This window comes from Salvia hispanica, chromosome 5 (genome assembly GCF_029641045.1).
Source record: "Salvia hispanica isolate PSC_SH4W2 chromosome 5, Shi_PSC_v1, whole genome shotgun sequence".
Taxonomy (NCBI): Eukaryota; Viridiplantae; Streptophyta; class Magnoliopsida; order Lamiales; family Lamiaceae; genus Salvia; species Salvia hispanica.
Window position 1 is genome coordinate 32,397,999 of NC_142696.1, and position 15,612 is coordinate 32,413,610.

The 15,612-nt window shown below is 35.9% G+C and overlaps 2 protein-coding genes across 2 annotated transcripts; both read right to left on the reverse strand.

Moving 5' to 3' along the window:
* Positions 1-740: 740 nt before the first annotated feature.
* LOC125191400 (uncharacterized) lies at positions 741-3,515 on the reverse strand. Its single transcript, XM_048088953.2, has one exon. It carries the CDS (start codon positions 2,214-2,216, stop codon positions 927-929), a length of 1,290 nt encoding a protein of 429 aa, XP_047944910.1. The 5' UTR covers positions 2,217-3,515; the 3' UTR covers positions 741-926.
* Positions 3,516-3,663: 148 nt separating this feature from the next.
* On the reverse strand, positions 3,664-5,203 carry LOC125191401 (calmodulin). Its single transcript, XM_048088954.2, has 2 exons — positions 5,045-5,203; positions 3,664-4,220 (listed from the first exon to the last, which is right to left on the reverse strand). Exons 1-2 carry the CDS (start codon positions 5,118-5,120, stop codon positions 3,847-3,849), a joined length of 450 nt encoding a protein of 149 aa, XP_047944911.1. The 5' UTR covers positions 5,121-5,203; the 3' UTR covers positions 3,664-3,846.
* Between the last annotated feature and the right edge of the window lie 10,409 nt (positions 5,204-15,612).

Sequence of the window (15,612 nt, forward strand, 5' to 3'; positions counted from 1 at the left end):
CGCCGGGACGCGTTGGGCGTCGAGACATCTCGTCTCGTCGAGACGAGACGGGAGCCGCAACGCTGTCTCGATGCCGTCTCGTCTCGTCGAGACGAGATCGAGTCCGCAACGAGGCAGCGTTGCGGATGCTCTAATCAATTGCTAACTAATTACCAATCCCAAATTGAGACCAATTTTTAACCATTAGATTAGAAGATCTTGTGGTTAATATAATGCCAAGTGTAATATATTTTAAATTTAAATAATTATTAATTAAATTAAAAGGGTATTAATGTCAAATCCTATATATAGTAATTATAACTAACTACTTTCTCTCTCCTCAAAATCATCTCAAATCTTTAAATTTACGTAACTCTCTCAATTTAAATTATTTTTTCGCAAAAAATATATCAAATTAACGATAATTTAATAAGGATTCCAACGAGATCTCAATTGCATATGTTCCGACGACGTTCGGATGATGAAATTTGATATTTTTTATTTTAGTTTTCGTAAATGTTGATACCCAGATTTTTATCAACAAATACATCAAAAAATCTCAATAAAACCATGTAAAAATCTCAATAAATATGTGTTGATATTTTCTTGTACTAATGTTGATATTCTTATATCATATTGTTGATATTTGTAATACACAATGTTGATATAAAAAAACACCCACGAAAATTATCATATGCCACTCATTTTAAAATCCAAGAGTGGAGATTTAGTCTTGATTTTGGATTAGGATGATATAAGCATTAGAATAAGACCCTTCTTGTCATAATTGAATATATAAAGAATATTAATGTATATACATGTATTAATGTATATATACAAAATTACACTGGTCGAGAACACCCCAAAAAAAGAAATTAAAAAATAAAAAATCAATAAATTTCTATATCCCTGCCACAAATATTATGCTATAGTGGAAAACAAAGAATCTAATTTTCAAAGGATTGGCGCTCTTCCATTTGCTCCAACTGCATATATTTGTCTCCTTTTTTATCCTTCCGTCGGAATTTTTTCTCCTTTTCTTTACTCTTTTCTTTGTGTTCACTATTTTCGTCGTTCTCGTTCTCGTTCTCCTTCTCCTTCTCCTTCTCCTCGTCGTCATCTTTCTCCTTGTTTCGGACTTTTTTCTCCTTCTTTTGCCTATGAAAGAAATTTCCTTTTTTTTCTTTGTGGTCACTACTTTTCTGCGTGTTCTCATCATCGCCATTGCTCTCTTTGAGCTCGTTGTCTTTCTCCTTGTGTCGAAGTTTCATCTCCTTTTTTGCCCTACCAAACAAACCTTCTTTTTTGTCTTTGTGAGTGCTACATCTCTCGTTTTCCTCCTCATCGCCATTGCGCTCCTTGGCATCAACATCTTCATCCTTCTGTCGGGGCTTTTTCTCCTTCTTGTCCTTTGAAAAAAATCTTTCTTTTAAATTTTTGTGCTCGCTATTTTTCTTCTCATTGCCCATGTCATTTTCCTCATCTTCATTGCTCTCCTTGGGCTCAACGTCTTTCTCCTTCTCCTCCTCGTTGTCATTGTGCTCCTTGGGCTCAACATCTTCCTTTTGTCGTGGCTTTTTCTCCTTCTTTTCCTTTGGAAAAAATAGTTCTTTTATCTTTTTGTGCTCACTAATTTTCTTCTCCTTGCCCGTGTAATTTTCCTCATCTTCATTGCTCTCCTTGGGCTCGACGTGTTTCTCCTTCTCCTCCTCATTGTCATTGCGCTCACCATCTTCTTCCTTCTGTCGAAGCTTTTTCTCCTTTTTTTCCTTAAGAAAAAATATTTCCCTTAACTTTTTACGCTCACTATTTTTCTTCTCCTTCTCCTTCTCCTTATCCTTGGCATTTTCCTCATCGTCATTGCTCTCCTTTGGCTCTGCATCTTTCTCCTTATGCCGGAGATTTTTCTCCTTCTTTTCTCTAGTTTTTTCTTTTTTTTCCTTGCCAACGCTATTTCTTCCCTTCTGCTCCATCTCCATCTCTAGAGCCTTCTCCTTCTCATTCTCCATCTGCCTCACCCTCTCTCTCTCCCTCTCCCTCTCTATCTCCATCTCCATCTCCATTGTCTTCTCTATCTCCTTTACCTTTTCCTCCTTCATCTCCCTCTCCCTCTCCCTTTCCAGCTCCTTCTCCATCTCCATCTTCATCTTCATCTCCATCTCCTTAACCTTCTCCTTCTTCATTTCTTTATCAGTGTCCGTATCCATGTCCACCTCCACCTCCACCTCCATTTGCATCTCCTTCTCCTCCTCGTCATTGAACTCCCTAGGATCAGGTATGAGTTCGCTGCTAGGTTTAGGTTTCTTCTTCAGTGCTTTACTAAGAAACTTTTTGGCAGATAGCTTGGGAAAGGAGTGATGGTGATTGTGATTGGGAGAGGCATTGTTGTTGAGCTTGAGGATGGAGGATCGGCGTGGGTGAACGTTGTGGCAAAGTTTCTTCAATCGAGCTCGCAATTCGCGCGTCTTCCCCTTGGATGGCCCCTTCGAACTCTCAAACCATATGTCCCAGCTGAAACCCCAGCAATACCATCAATTTCTAACTTTCAACTTTTACAATCTCATAATATTGACTTTTATGTTCAGTCCTCTTGTTTTCTTATTACTTGCATGCATACTTTTCCTAAACAAACTAAGACTCAATAAAATTGGACCCATTTTAGATAGGACTGAAAAGCGAACGTCATACCTCCAAACTCGTATATTTTTGGACTAATCATAATAGTATAATACTAGTAGATAAATAGAAATAGAAATAGCTCATGCTCTTTTACGGGAAAATAGTGGATGCAACTGGACAAACTTCACCCCTTGTACTTTTACCCTTTTTTTTAATTCACACTTTTGTTACCTCCATACCTAAATCTATACACCTGTGGCCCATACTTTATATTTTCTTTACTTTTCTTCTTTTTCACACAAAAATTAAAAAATAATGTAAAGTATACTCCCCCAATCCGCTATAAGCTAGGCACTCTTTTGGGCACGAGGTTTAAGAAATTAATATTTAAAGAGTTTAGAGGAGAAAGAGTATGGTATGATAGAAAAAAGTAGAGCGGAGAGAATATAGTAGTTGGTAGAATCAAGTACTATAAAAGTTACTCCTATATTTTTTGCTAAAAAGGGTAAAGGCTCACTTGTGGTGGGACATTTCAAAAATGAAAGTGACTTGTTTATGTTGGGACAGAGTATATATAGGGGAAAAATTCAGTAAAAGCACAAGTAAATTGTCAAAAACTAAGGAATGAGAGTATAAGGGGCAAAAACAAATAAAAATATGAGCACATGGAGCAAATTCTAAAAATAAATTACATAGAACATAATTCAAAAATAATGCACAAGCAAAGGTTTTTTCTATAAAAAAGGTGAAGGGGAGAGCATTTGCTTTTTTTTTGGGGGGGAAAAATCACTATTTCAAAGTTCAAACAATCCCAAGACATGGATCCATGGAGTAGGGCAGAAAAGAGTAAGAACAAAGGCAGAAAAGAGTAAGAACAAGGGCAAAAAATAGAGCACTGTCAGTGAATACATAGAAAAAAAACATCCATGAGTAAGTGATCAGAGTAAATGAGATGAGCAGAACAAAGATGATGCACAGCTACTTACAGTCCAACTTATATAGGTTCTTACGATCAATGTCACGAAATGGGGTCACGAGGAAAAAGAACAGGGCAAACAGCATACATTGAAGAACAAAAGCACTTAAAAATCAATGCAAAATGAAAAACAGGTGAGTACCAAAATAAAGCTGATAATGCCAGAAGAATACATCTAAGAGAAAATAGAAATCTCATCAGACTTATCTGCCCTTATTCCTTTTATGGTCTATTTCATACTTTCAAATGATTTAGAATTGGTTGTTCGGATCTCACTTGGCCATCATGACCTTGACGAACTCCTCGTAGTTGATCTGCCCATCACCATCTACATCAGCCTCGCGGATCATCTCATCAACCTCCTCATCAGTAAGCTTCTCCCCAAGGTTTGTCATGACATGTCGAAGCTCAGCTGCAGAAATGAATCCATTCTGGTCCTTGTCAAAAACACGGAAAGCTTCCTTGAGCTCTTCCTCTGAATCAGTATCCTTCATCTTTCTGGCCATCAAGTTGAGGAACTCTGGGAAATCGATTGTCCCATTGCCATCAGCATCAACCTCATTGATCATATCCTGAAGTTCCGCCTCTGTGGGGTTCTGCCCCAAAGATCGCATCACGGTACCAAGCTCCTTGGTAGTGATGCAGCCTGTGATAGATTTCACAAGCATTTACATGGGAAGGGAAACTTAGAAGTTCCAGAAAATGACAACAAATTACCAGGAAAAAAAAAAGATGCAACTGAAAATGAGAGAAAGACAAATGCTTAAAACATTCAAGATCACAGGAAACAAGAACAATAATTCAGATAATACCATCAAAATCAATGAACATCTTTGACAGAACAATCAATGTGAATACTAATGTACAACAAAAGAGCCAACAAAGGACACATAATTTACATCAAAGCTGCAGAATAATAACCCAACCCGACCCGAAGAAAAGAAGTCAATCCTAATTACCTGCCCTGTGTTTGTTAATGCCTGTATAACCAACATTTATAGTCAATCAGAGGAACTTTGAAACCACAACATCTTAGATGGTCTAAAATCGAATTGACCATCATAATTCTGACTCAAAATCAACCACCACACCACAACACATTCCACCAAGCAAACACCATGGTGATTAGAGAGGAGGTCAAATGCATTAGCAAGCAATTGAAAAACAAGCAGCGAAATATCATTGATTTCCAATAATATCAATTCGCCACGACAACACGTGATGCATTGGCGGGGAGGAGAATCTGAGAATCTGAATAGCCACTCACAAGCAAACAACAACATCCATCATCCAAAATCTCCATCCGTGAGCGATCTACATCTCAATTGCAAAATCAATACAAATAACTCGCATATACAACCAGAACCGAATCAGATCAGAAAATAACGAGCATTTGAGCAGATCCGGATGGAGACGTATCGATGTGCAAAAAAGAAGAAAAACAAAATCAATAGAAAATGATATGTTTACCATCGCCATCCTTGTCGAATAGCGAGAAGGCTTCCTTGAATTCGGAGATCTGCTCGTCGGTTAGCTGATCCGCCATTTGGTTTGGATTGTTGCTTGGATGTGGATTCCTCTTCTCTTCTCTCAAATAATAGTAATAGAGAATGATATGTGGGCGTCTCCACCATGAAAACGAGAGGAAAAGATATTTTTCACTATTTTTAAATATTAATTTAATTTATGTGTGCATTATTCAACTCAAAAAATTAAAATCATTATTTTTTTTCTTCTTCAACAATACAAATATAGGTCGACTACTAAATTTGTTTTAGTGGCTGTGGTGTTTGGAGAAAATAAATTCATTTCAGATGTAATATTTTCAATTTTTAAAGGTATGTTTCACCATTTTTTCTTAAATTAAATGTGAAAAGGGACATCACTTTTATATAATGATGTTATAATTTTCTTTTCTATAGTAATTATTTTAGTAGGAAAAAACTGCTTATTTGAAACAGTGCATTTGTGTGATAAATGTAATGATACTAAGATATTTATACCCAAATTTATATATAATCAAATTGATTCGTCGAGGGGTTAAAAACGAAGTTAGGACGAAAACCAGCTCATATTAAACTGAACTACAAGACTATTTTTTGCTCATATGAAACTACTTTAATTTTGGATGCAATATATATATACTATCAATCTTAAACATAAGTATATGATATTTTTTTGTATTTTTCTTATCGACATGTCAAAATGTCCGTTTAATCTAGAGTCAATTAGCGTGTGTGAGTTGATTAAAAGGTAGAGGGATAATGCATCCTAACAAAGATCTCAGGTTCAAATCTTTAAATTGAGTAGCTAAAAATTGAAAAAAATGCACCCTTTAAATTCATATGTATTTAAAAATTGAAAAAAATGGTGGCCACTGAATATCTAACTGAGTAGCTAAGAAATTATATTCCCTCCGTCCACGAAAAATATGACACTTTGTGAATGGCACATATTTTAATGTAAAATTGGCAAAGTAAGAGCGAAACAGTGTTAATAGAATGTGGAGTCCATATTATTAGTAAGAGATGGGGGAAAAAATAGTAAGAAAGAAGTTGTTGAAGACTTTCTTTTTGTAAATGTGTCTAATTTTTCGTGGACAACCAGAAATGGCAAATATGCCCTATTTTTTTTGGACGGATGGAATAAAACTTTCCAACTTAAATTATGGTTATTGTTAATTCTGATTTAGGTTAATGATAATATTTTTCCTTTCACAGAACTAACAGAAAAGGAATCCTAAATAGAGAAAGTCAAGTATGCATCCTCTTAATTAAAATAAAAACAAAATCGACATTGTTACGGTGTATTGAAGTTGAAACCATTAATTTTGTTATTCTAGATATCCCCTCATCTCTTCCAAAAATTTCACCCTTTCTCCCCAATTTCAACAAACAAAAATTAAAAGTATCATTACCAAAATAAAAGTCTATTGCTTATCGTCAAGTAAATTATGGTTTTATTGTTCTTCAAAACTTATATGATTCGTCTATGTGTCTGTGTGGAGTAAATATCGTTATTTGTTGTTACAGGATTGGTGTAATTTTATGAGTTTGTAGAAAATGAAAATTTTAAAAATTTGTGGAGGAATATTCAGTAAAAATAAATAAAATTTATAATAGGTATATTCAGTAAAAAAAAAATATAATAGGCAGTAATAGAGTCTCATTATCCACAAATCCACTCTTAAAGACCGAACCACCGAACCCTACCAAATTAGGGCTTTTAGATCTAGTTTTTTATGGATAAGATAAAGAAATTTATAAATTATTTTCGCCTTCATCACGAGCCTATTTTAATTCATCTGAAGGTAAATAAGTCATACTAACATGTTACGAAGATTTAACTTCGTTCCAGAATATATTACTTCATTCTAGTAGGTTTTTACTTCATTCTAGTAAGTTTTTACTTCATTCCAGTAGGTTTTTACTTCATTCCAGTACGTAAATGTGGTTTCGCCGTCGCGTGCCGTTCTTTCTCGCTACAATATCTATCACCAACGCCATGGCGCTAATATGGTTTAATAAACATATGGAATAATGTAATAAATTATTGGAATGAAGTATGTGTAGAAGCATTTGAAGTACAGAATGAAGTAATAAACCTATATAATGAAGTAAAATGGGCTTGTAATGAAGCCGGAAAAATTTTCACATCAGCACATCTCATCAAAAAAACTAGATCTAATGGCCCAGATTTGGTCTCTAGTTCGGTCTTTAAAATTGGTTCGACATTGATCACAACTCGGTAGTAATATATATATACATATGTTGGAAAATGAGGAGGGGCAAATGTCTCACCTAGGCAATAAGAGCATCCCCAACGGGTGCCTTGCGAAGAGCACGGCCATGCCGTCGGCACGGCAATACGCTTGCTCACGGTTGCGCTCGTGCCGTCGGCACGGACGTGCTCTTAGCTAAGAGCTCTGCTCTTTGGGTGGTCGGAACGCGCGCAGGACACATGGCGTGCTATGTGTGGAAATTCAATAAAATGTTTTTAATTAAATTCGTAAAAAATTCACTTCCGACCAGTAGAGCCGTTTCATAACTCTTTTTTTATATTTTTTTATATTTTTTATCCCCAAGTAATTCAAATCATTTATAAGTACCCTCATTCATCACCCATTTTTATATCAAACTATCATTTATTCATACATCTCTCATATTTGTGTCTTTTTAATGGGAGAGGGAAAACCGTCTCATAAGTACTACTCCCTCCGGCCTTTATAATTTGTCACCATTTGATCTGGCACGAGTTTTAAGAAATATAATAGAAAGTGGATTGAAAAAGTTAGTAAACATGTGAGTCCTACTTTTATATAAATGTGAGTATGAATGAGTTAGTGGAATTTGAAATCCATAACAAAAAAAATAAAAGATTACAAATTTAGAGATAGATAAAAATAGAAATAAGTGAAACTTTTCAAGGACGGAAAAAGTATCATATTATTGTTTATTAATATCTGATGGCATTGCAAAAAAAAAAAAATTTAATAAATTTACTGAAGTCGCTGAATAAAAGAATAAAATCTCTCAGTCAAAGTTGGTTTTCTATTTCAAATTTTAAATTTCAAATTTTTGTCATCTGTTAGTTTCACACACACATAACCTGAATGGGTTTCTGATTACATACATGTCATCTGTTAATTTGTAAAGGTTTCGGGAGGCCCATAGTACTTTTTTCACCAATGATTTCTGATTAAATCGAAATATAAAATCTCTCAAATTCGACATGTTTATCTATAAATAAAGTATTCTTGAATTTTTTTTATTTATCTCAATCAAATAACTCATTATTAAAAATTAAAAAATATACTCCCTCCGTCCGCGAATAGGAGTCCCAGTTGAGTTGGGTGCGGGTTTTAAGAAAAGTTTGAGTATAATAATTTAAGTGTGTGATAGTGGAATGTGAGACCCATTTATATTATTATTTGCAATCAAAGTGGATTAAAATTAATTGCAGCTTCTAAATTAAGGGAAAAGTGGAGTCATTTTTTATACTCCCAAGATAAAATGTCTAACCGGGACTCCTAATGGCGGACGGATGAAAATGGCCAACCGGGACTCCTATTCGCGGACGGAGGGAGTATATTATTTATATATATTTTTTTCTTTCTTATTTTATTTTCTCAACTTAACACATAAAATAAAGTTACAATAAAATATCATGTCGCTCAAAAAAGAAGTCATCTTTCTTGGGACGGAGAGATTTTTTCAAATTGTTAACACTATTGTACCCACATTTTCTCATTTTCTCTCATATTTTAATATTTTATCCATTTTTTCATTCATTTTCATACTTTAACCACTTGTTCTTGCTTCTCTTACTTGTCAATTTCTTATTAAAACTCGTATCGACCACTCATAAAATATTTTTAGTAGCAAAAAGAATATTTATGTTGGAATCGTGCTTGGGCAAATGGCTTTGACTAATAATAAATGTGACGAGACATTTAATTTTGTGAAATTCAATGCAATCAAGTCGAGTCGATCTATATTCTGAGTAGATGACCGTAATATATTCATTTTTTCAATTTGATTCTCGATGTGTGAGAAATAATATATTTAAGTTGGTCACAATAAAGCTAGAAATGAGCTATGAGAAAAAACAGTTGATTAATTAACTAAGTGTAAATTATCCCACATCGGGGATGATAAACTTCTTTGAAGAGGTATTTAAGAAGATGAATTATTATGTGGATAAGATGGGGCGATAGAGCCCACACATGCGTTGCCGCCGCGCATCGTGACCCATGTGCCAGAAACTTGGATTTTGGTAATTGGTCTCTTGAGTGGTGTTTGGACTGTTATTTGGAGCTGGTCATTGAGCTTGGTTCGAGTCCCGCCTATTCTTTTTATACAACGTGAAATTCCACGCTGTCCCCGACGGACCCCGACTCATGGGGGTCCTGGTCCACGTCGTGTCCACATGCATCGTATCTCTTCAGCTCCCAACGGCTAGTGCAACAGTCAATAACCCTCAGCGGTTACAGTCAATGGCCTTGATGACAGACGTTGTGTCTGTTGACTCCCGTAACCCCTCCGGGTGGACTTGGCCTATAAATAGGTATGCATCATTTGCATTCCACACACAACAAACTCCATCATTTTGCACACACGCTCTTTTCCTCTCTGTATAATCTTCCCGTGGAATCTTTGCCCTCGCCTTACTCTAGTTTATCGGAGCTCTGCTGTTAGCGGTGCTACTACTTCAGAGATAAAGCCGTTTTATCTTGGAGACGACACGCCAATCTGAGGGCACTATCAGGGTGTATCTCGTCTTACGAAAAGAGGACTCCTCGATTTGACTTACCTTTTTCTACAAGTTTATTCCATGTAATTTTCAATTTATTTAGTCTAATTTTCTTCTTATTATTTCCCTTTAATTTTCGTATGGCATATTTATATATCGGTATACACATAAACCAACAATTTATTGTTGTTAAATTAATAAAACTATACAATGCAAGAGCATCTCCAATGGCTTTAGGCCAGCCACATGCTAGCCATAGGCCAGCCACTCTCTCTCCCTGCCACGTCATCAGCACTAAAAATCCACCTGCTACATCATCATTTTAATCAAATAGGCTAGCCTAAGGCCAGCCTATCTCTCTCCTTGCCACGTCATCAACACTAAAAATCCACCTGCTACATCATCATTTTAATCAAATAGGCTAGCCTAAGGCCAGCCACAGGCTAGCCGCAATAAAAATAATTCAAAAACAACTACATTTACAGAATTAAATTTACGATAAATTACGGAATTAAATTTACGAGACATATACGGGAAAATTCATTCATTTCATTTAAAAAAAGTACATTCATTTAAAAAAAATTACATAATAAAAAAAACAATCGTCATGCAGTCTTTCGTGCCCACAACTCTTCAATTATATCCTCTTGGAGTTGAATATGAGCATTCACTTGGCGCATGTCAGCATGTGCCTAGAGGCGGCCGGCTTCATCGTGAGGTACCCCACGTCGTACGTTAGGGGTGGTCATTCTGTATCTTGGATCGGCTTCATCGTCATTGGCCCAATTAGTCAGTTGTACGCATTCGTCTTCGACGATCATGTTGTGCAAGATTAGGCAGGCGTACATTATATTAGCAATGCAGCCGACATCACACAAACGCGTTGGACCCTTGATTGCTGCCCATCGTGACTGGAGCACACCAAATGCGCGCTCCACGTCCTTGCGCACCGACTCCTGTCGTTCTGCAAAGTATGCCTTCCTGTCATCATTTGCGTGCTTGATCGTCTTCACAAAGACGGGCCACCTAGGGTATATCTCATCCGCCAAGTAGTAGTCGATATCATGCCGGTTGCCGTTGGCCACAAATGAGACGGTCGGACCGATGCCCTGACATTGCTCGTTGAAGAGGGGCGACGAGTTGAGGACGTTGGGGTCTTGAGGTCGTTATTCGACCCGGCTACCCCAAAATACGCATGCCAGATCCACAGCCGGTAATCAGCTACGGCCTCGAGGATCATCGTGGGATTCGTTCCCTTGTATCCGGTTGTGTAGGCCCCCTTCCAGGCAGTCGGACAGTTCTTCCACTCCCAATGCATACAATCTATGTTGCCTAACATCCCGGGAAACCCATGCTGCTTCCCGTGCATCTGCATCAGATCCTGACAATCTTGGGGGGTAGGGCTTCGAAGGTACTGATCACGGAATATTTCAATGACAGAAATACATCAGACATTCCAGGGCTGTCGACTCACCGATGTGGAGGTACTCATCCCACATGTCTGCCGCCGTGCACTTTTGAATAGGGGTGTGGCCGGGTCTGCCAGCCGCATCGTGCCTGAAGCGGAAATACAGATATCGACACTCCAAAGCGTCAACGATACGCATAAACAACTCCCTGCCCATTCTAAAATGCCGCCTGAACATGTTTGCGGGAAACCGCGGGTCCGGAGCAAAGTAGTCGTCATATAGCTGCAGATGTGCAGCTACGTGATCCCGATCAATCACTGCTCGGCGGTAGACAACGGGTGGAGGGCGAGGTACCGCCTGCTATTCGACCCTTCGCATGTACCGCTCTATCTCTCGGTTCATGTATGCCTTCATAGTCTCGTTCATCCGCCGTTCGTACTCCTCAGCATCCCACCACTATTACCACTACCACCACCACTACCACCACTACCACTACTGCTACCACCCGCGTTACCCATCGCTAGATGTTGCTCTTGTACAGAAATTTAGAGAGAGAAAAAACTCGTTAAAACAAGTGGTGCAAATGAAAATGAGACCAAAATCGCGTATACATAGTTTTTCAAAAAAACTTTTATAAAAATAATAAAAATAGCGCTGGCCGATCGGCACGCCACAATGGCGGCGAGCGCTCGCATATTCTCTCGCCGAAATTGCGCTGGCCGATACCAATGCTTCGGCTAGCCGACCGCTTAGCGACGCGAATCGGCTAGCCGATGAGCTAGCCGCTATTGGAGATGCTCTAAACTTAGAATATGCATTTTGTAGACCATTTATGCTATTTTTGGCAATTGCCCACTCTTACTCCAATTTTTATGTTTTTGGACGATATGCAATTTTATAACCATAATTATTTACACTTCCTTCAATTATCAACGGGTATAGTAAATGGAGAATCTAGTGGTTTAATCATCCAAATTGAATTTAGCACAATTGTACCAGGAAAGTAGTTGAACCGTTTTATATTTGTGGGAAAGTGGTGTCATTTCTAAATCACGTGTCATAAAATGATCCCCTCCTCTGCAATGGACCGTTCAATGCACTAAAATGGAATGTATAATATTTTAATGTAAAAAACTATATCAATATTATCTCCTAATTCCAAAAAAAACCCACAACACAATAGTATATATTTTTCTTTTAGCTATAATTGAATGATTATTTACATGGAACAGAATCGACTTTAAATGTATCAACGGATAACATTTTTCTGAAAAAAAAAACTAAGAGTACTATTTATTTCATATATTAGTTTATAAATATTACTGATGCTATTATACTTCCCCTATCTCATAAAAAATAGAATCAGCAAAAGGCGATTTTGTCGTCTTGGTGGCCCCCACACTTCGGCCCGATATTATGTGAGGGAGTTCAATCAGCGTACGCAGTAGCCTGTTAAGGGGGAGACCTTAACCCACTGGCTGCCAAAGTCCATCTCCCAAGGCCTCATACTTGTACCTAAGAGATGAAAGCAGCTATACGCAGTAGTGGAATTCAAACCAGACTCATTGCAGCAAGATCTGTCCCTCCGTTGCCAATTGCGCTGCTCCTGCATCCTATAAAAGTATGAGTGGGCAATTGCAGCAAGATTCTCCATTTGTCCCAAAACTAGACAAAGTCACTAATTTCCATTCATGTAAAATTTTCTTCAACTCATTACTTATATACGTTTATTTATTTACAACTTATATCACTAAGACCTACCATTACAACTTACTAAACACTATTTTCTCTGTCCCTCATTTTTTATCCACTTCGTATTGGGCACGGATTTTAAGAATGTAAAAAAAATTAGTTTAAAAATTTAATGGAATGTGATGTGGACCCCACAATCCAACACTACTTCTATTATCTTTTGTCTCTCTCTTTCTTACTTTTTTCGATCTCTCTCTTATTTTACCATTGCATATTAAAACACGGGCCGCATAAAGTTTGTCTTTTGGGGCGGAGGGGTGTTAATTAATTGTGTAATAAATTGGAGTGAAATGAATTAGTGTAATGTGTGTCTTACTTACCATTTATGGTAAAAAAAAAAAGGAAAATGGGACAATAATTAGAGATGGGCAAAAATGGCAAAGTTGGACAAGAAATAGAAAATAAATAGAATAATAATAACGTGGGTCTCAATATCTACTAACATTACTTTAACTATCATTTTTCTTCATTCTCTTGCAAAGTTAGCCACTCTCATACAAAAAAAATACCCCATTCGTTCATAAAAGATAGTGTATAACAAGAATTTTAATAAGAAATTGATAAAGTAAGAGAGAAGATAAGAAAAAGTTGGTTAAATAAGAGAAATGTGGAAGAAAAAGTGAGTAAAATATGAGAAAGATGAGAAAAAGTAGGAAAAATATGAAAGAGAAACTTTCCATTTTTATAAATGAGATTATTTTTTGTAGATATTTTAAAATGGCGATACGAGACTATTTTTCATGGAACCCTATATTAACTTTATAAAAATTGATTAACTTTCATCCATATTTATTTTGTGGTTATAAATAGTTTGTGACATTCTAGATGGTAAAAATAATGACAATTAGGGTACAGTGGGTAGGGCGGGCGTGTCAGTGAGATGGGACTGATGGGTTAGTATCGAGGCAAATCTTAAATATGGGAAACATTACAACACCATTACCTAAATTAATGGTCTTATGCACACATGTTCCCCACACAATTACATAACGGTGTATATAAGTATGGTAATAGAAATTCAGTAATTCTAGTTACTTAAAAATACCGTCTACCTATAGAAGAAAAGAATGATAGTGTACTATTTCTATTGTTAGTACACCAAACAATGTTCTTTTATTCCGATTACAAATATTAATGTTAAACTATAGATATCGTAATATATTTAAAGTAGGGCTGACAATTTTTGATCCGACACGAATTCGTATGAAGTTAATCCCATATGAACACATACGTTTAGGATTTGAGTCCTTATAGGGTCGACCCAATAATCGAAAATTTGGGTTGGGTTGGGTCGGATTTGGGTCGGGTTGGGTTATCCGTTAAGAAAAAAATTTATTATTTTGATTATTTTTATTAATTAAAATAATATATTAAATTTTAATTTTAATTATTTTTATTAATTAAAACATATATATATTTTTTAATTTTATGAGTAAAAATATGATTAATACTATTATTAATTATTTTTTATAATAAAAAAATATTACTGCATACTTAAATTTTATTAAAAAATAATTATTTTAATTATTTTTACTTTATTATTTAGATTTAATTTTAATATACTTTAATTTTATTATTGGATTTAAAAATTATTTAAATTAATTATTTAAATTTTATAATATCTTATTTTATCGTGTAATATCAAATTTTAATTATAAAATATCATATGTCGGTCGTTATCGTATAACGTTAAACTATATTGTACAGTAACTTACTATCATTAAAAGATGACAAGTATTTTTTTAGATGACACGAAATCCACACGAATCCGACACGAATTAGTTGGGTTGTACCCGATAAGAACACGATGATTTCGGGTTGGGACACGATGAGGTTGGGTCGATATTAGGTTGACCCGATAGCGATCCAATATGCACGATTTGCTAGTCCTAATTTAAAGTAATTGTGTATAGGAGAATATACTGAGTATTTGACTAATCTGTATTTAAGTAATCGTAATATTTTATATTATTGGTAGTATTGCGATGTTTGATGTGTTCTGAAAAGGGCTAAACATTACTCCCTCCGTCCGTGAATAGGAGTCCCGTTTTTCCATTTTAGTCCGTCCGTGAATAAGAGTCCCGGTTCACTTTTATCATAAATGGTAATAAGGTCTCACCTTCCACTAACTCACTCCACTCACATTTCATTTAAAACTAATATATACAAGTGGGACCCCTATTCCACTAACTATTTTCCATCTACTTTTCTTAACATTTCTTAAAACCCGTGCCATTGAGAAATGAGACTCCTAATGGTGGACGGAGGGAGTACAAATTAATATTCCATCCGTCACCTACAAATAAATTAATAATTTTTTTTCTGTTTTCCTCACAGAAATAGTGTCTATATCAATTTATGAAACTTTTTAATTTAAGGGTTTATCGTTCCTAAATAATATGCACTTTAGCCTTTAGGGATGACACGAGTTTTAATTTAAAATTGATAAAATAAGAAAGATGTAGAGAGAAAAAGTAAATAAAATATTATTAGTGGAGAGTGAGTGACACTTCATTAGAAAGAAGATATTTTTCAAAATTAGAAAGTGAATATTTTTGTATGACGGACTAAAAAGAAAATAGTGCATATTCTTGTGAAACAGAGCGGAATATCATTTATGGGTCC

Bases quoted from the DNA above. Each gene is read 5' to 3' on its own strand.
- LOC125191401 (XM_048088954.2), bottom strand. From the start codon at position 5,120: ATGGCGGATCAGCTAACCGACGAGCAGATCTCCGAATTCAAGGAAGCC. The intron at 4,221-5,044 runs GTAAACATATCA...AATCTATCACAG, and splicing joins ATTCGACAAGGATGGCGATG to GCTGCATCACTACCAAGGAG.
- LOC125191400 (XM_048088953.2), bottom strand. From the start codon at position 2,216: ATGCAAATGGAGGTGGAGGTGGAGGTGGACATGGATACGGACACTGAT.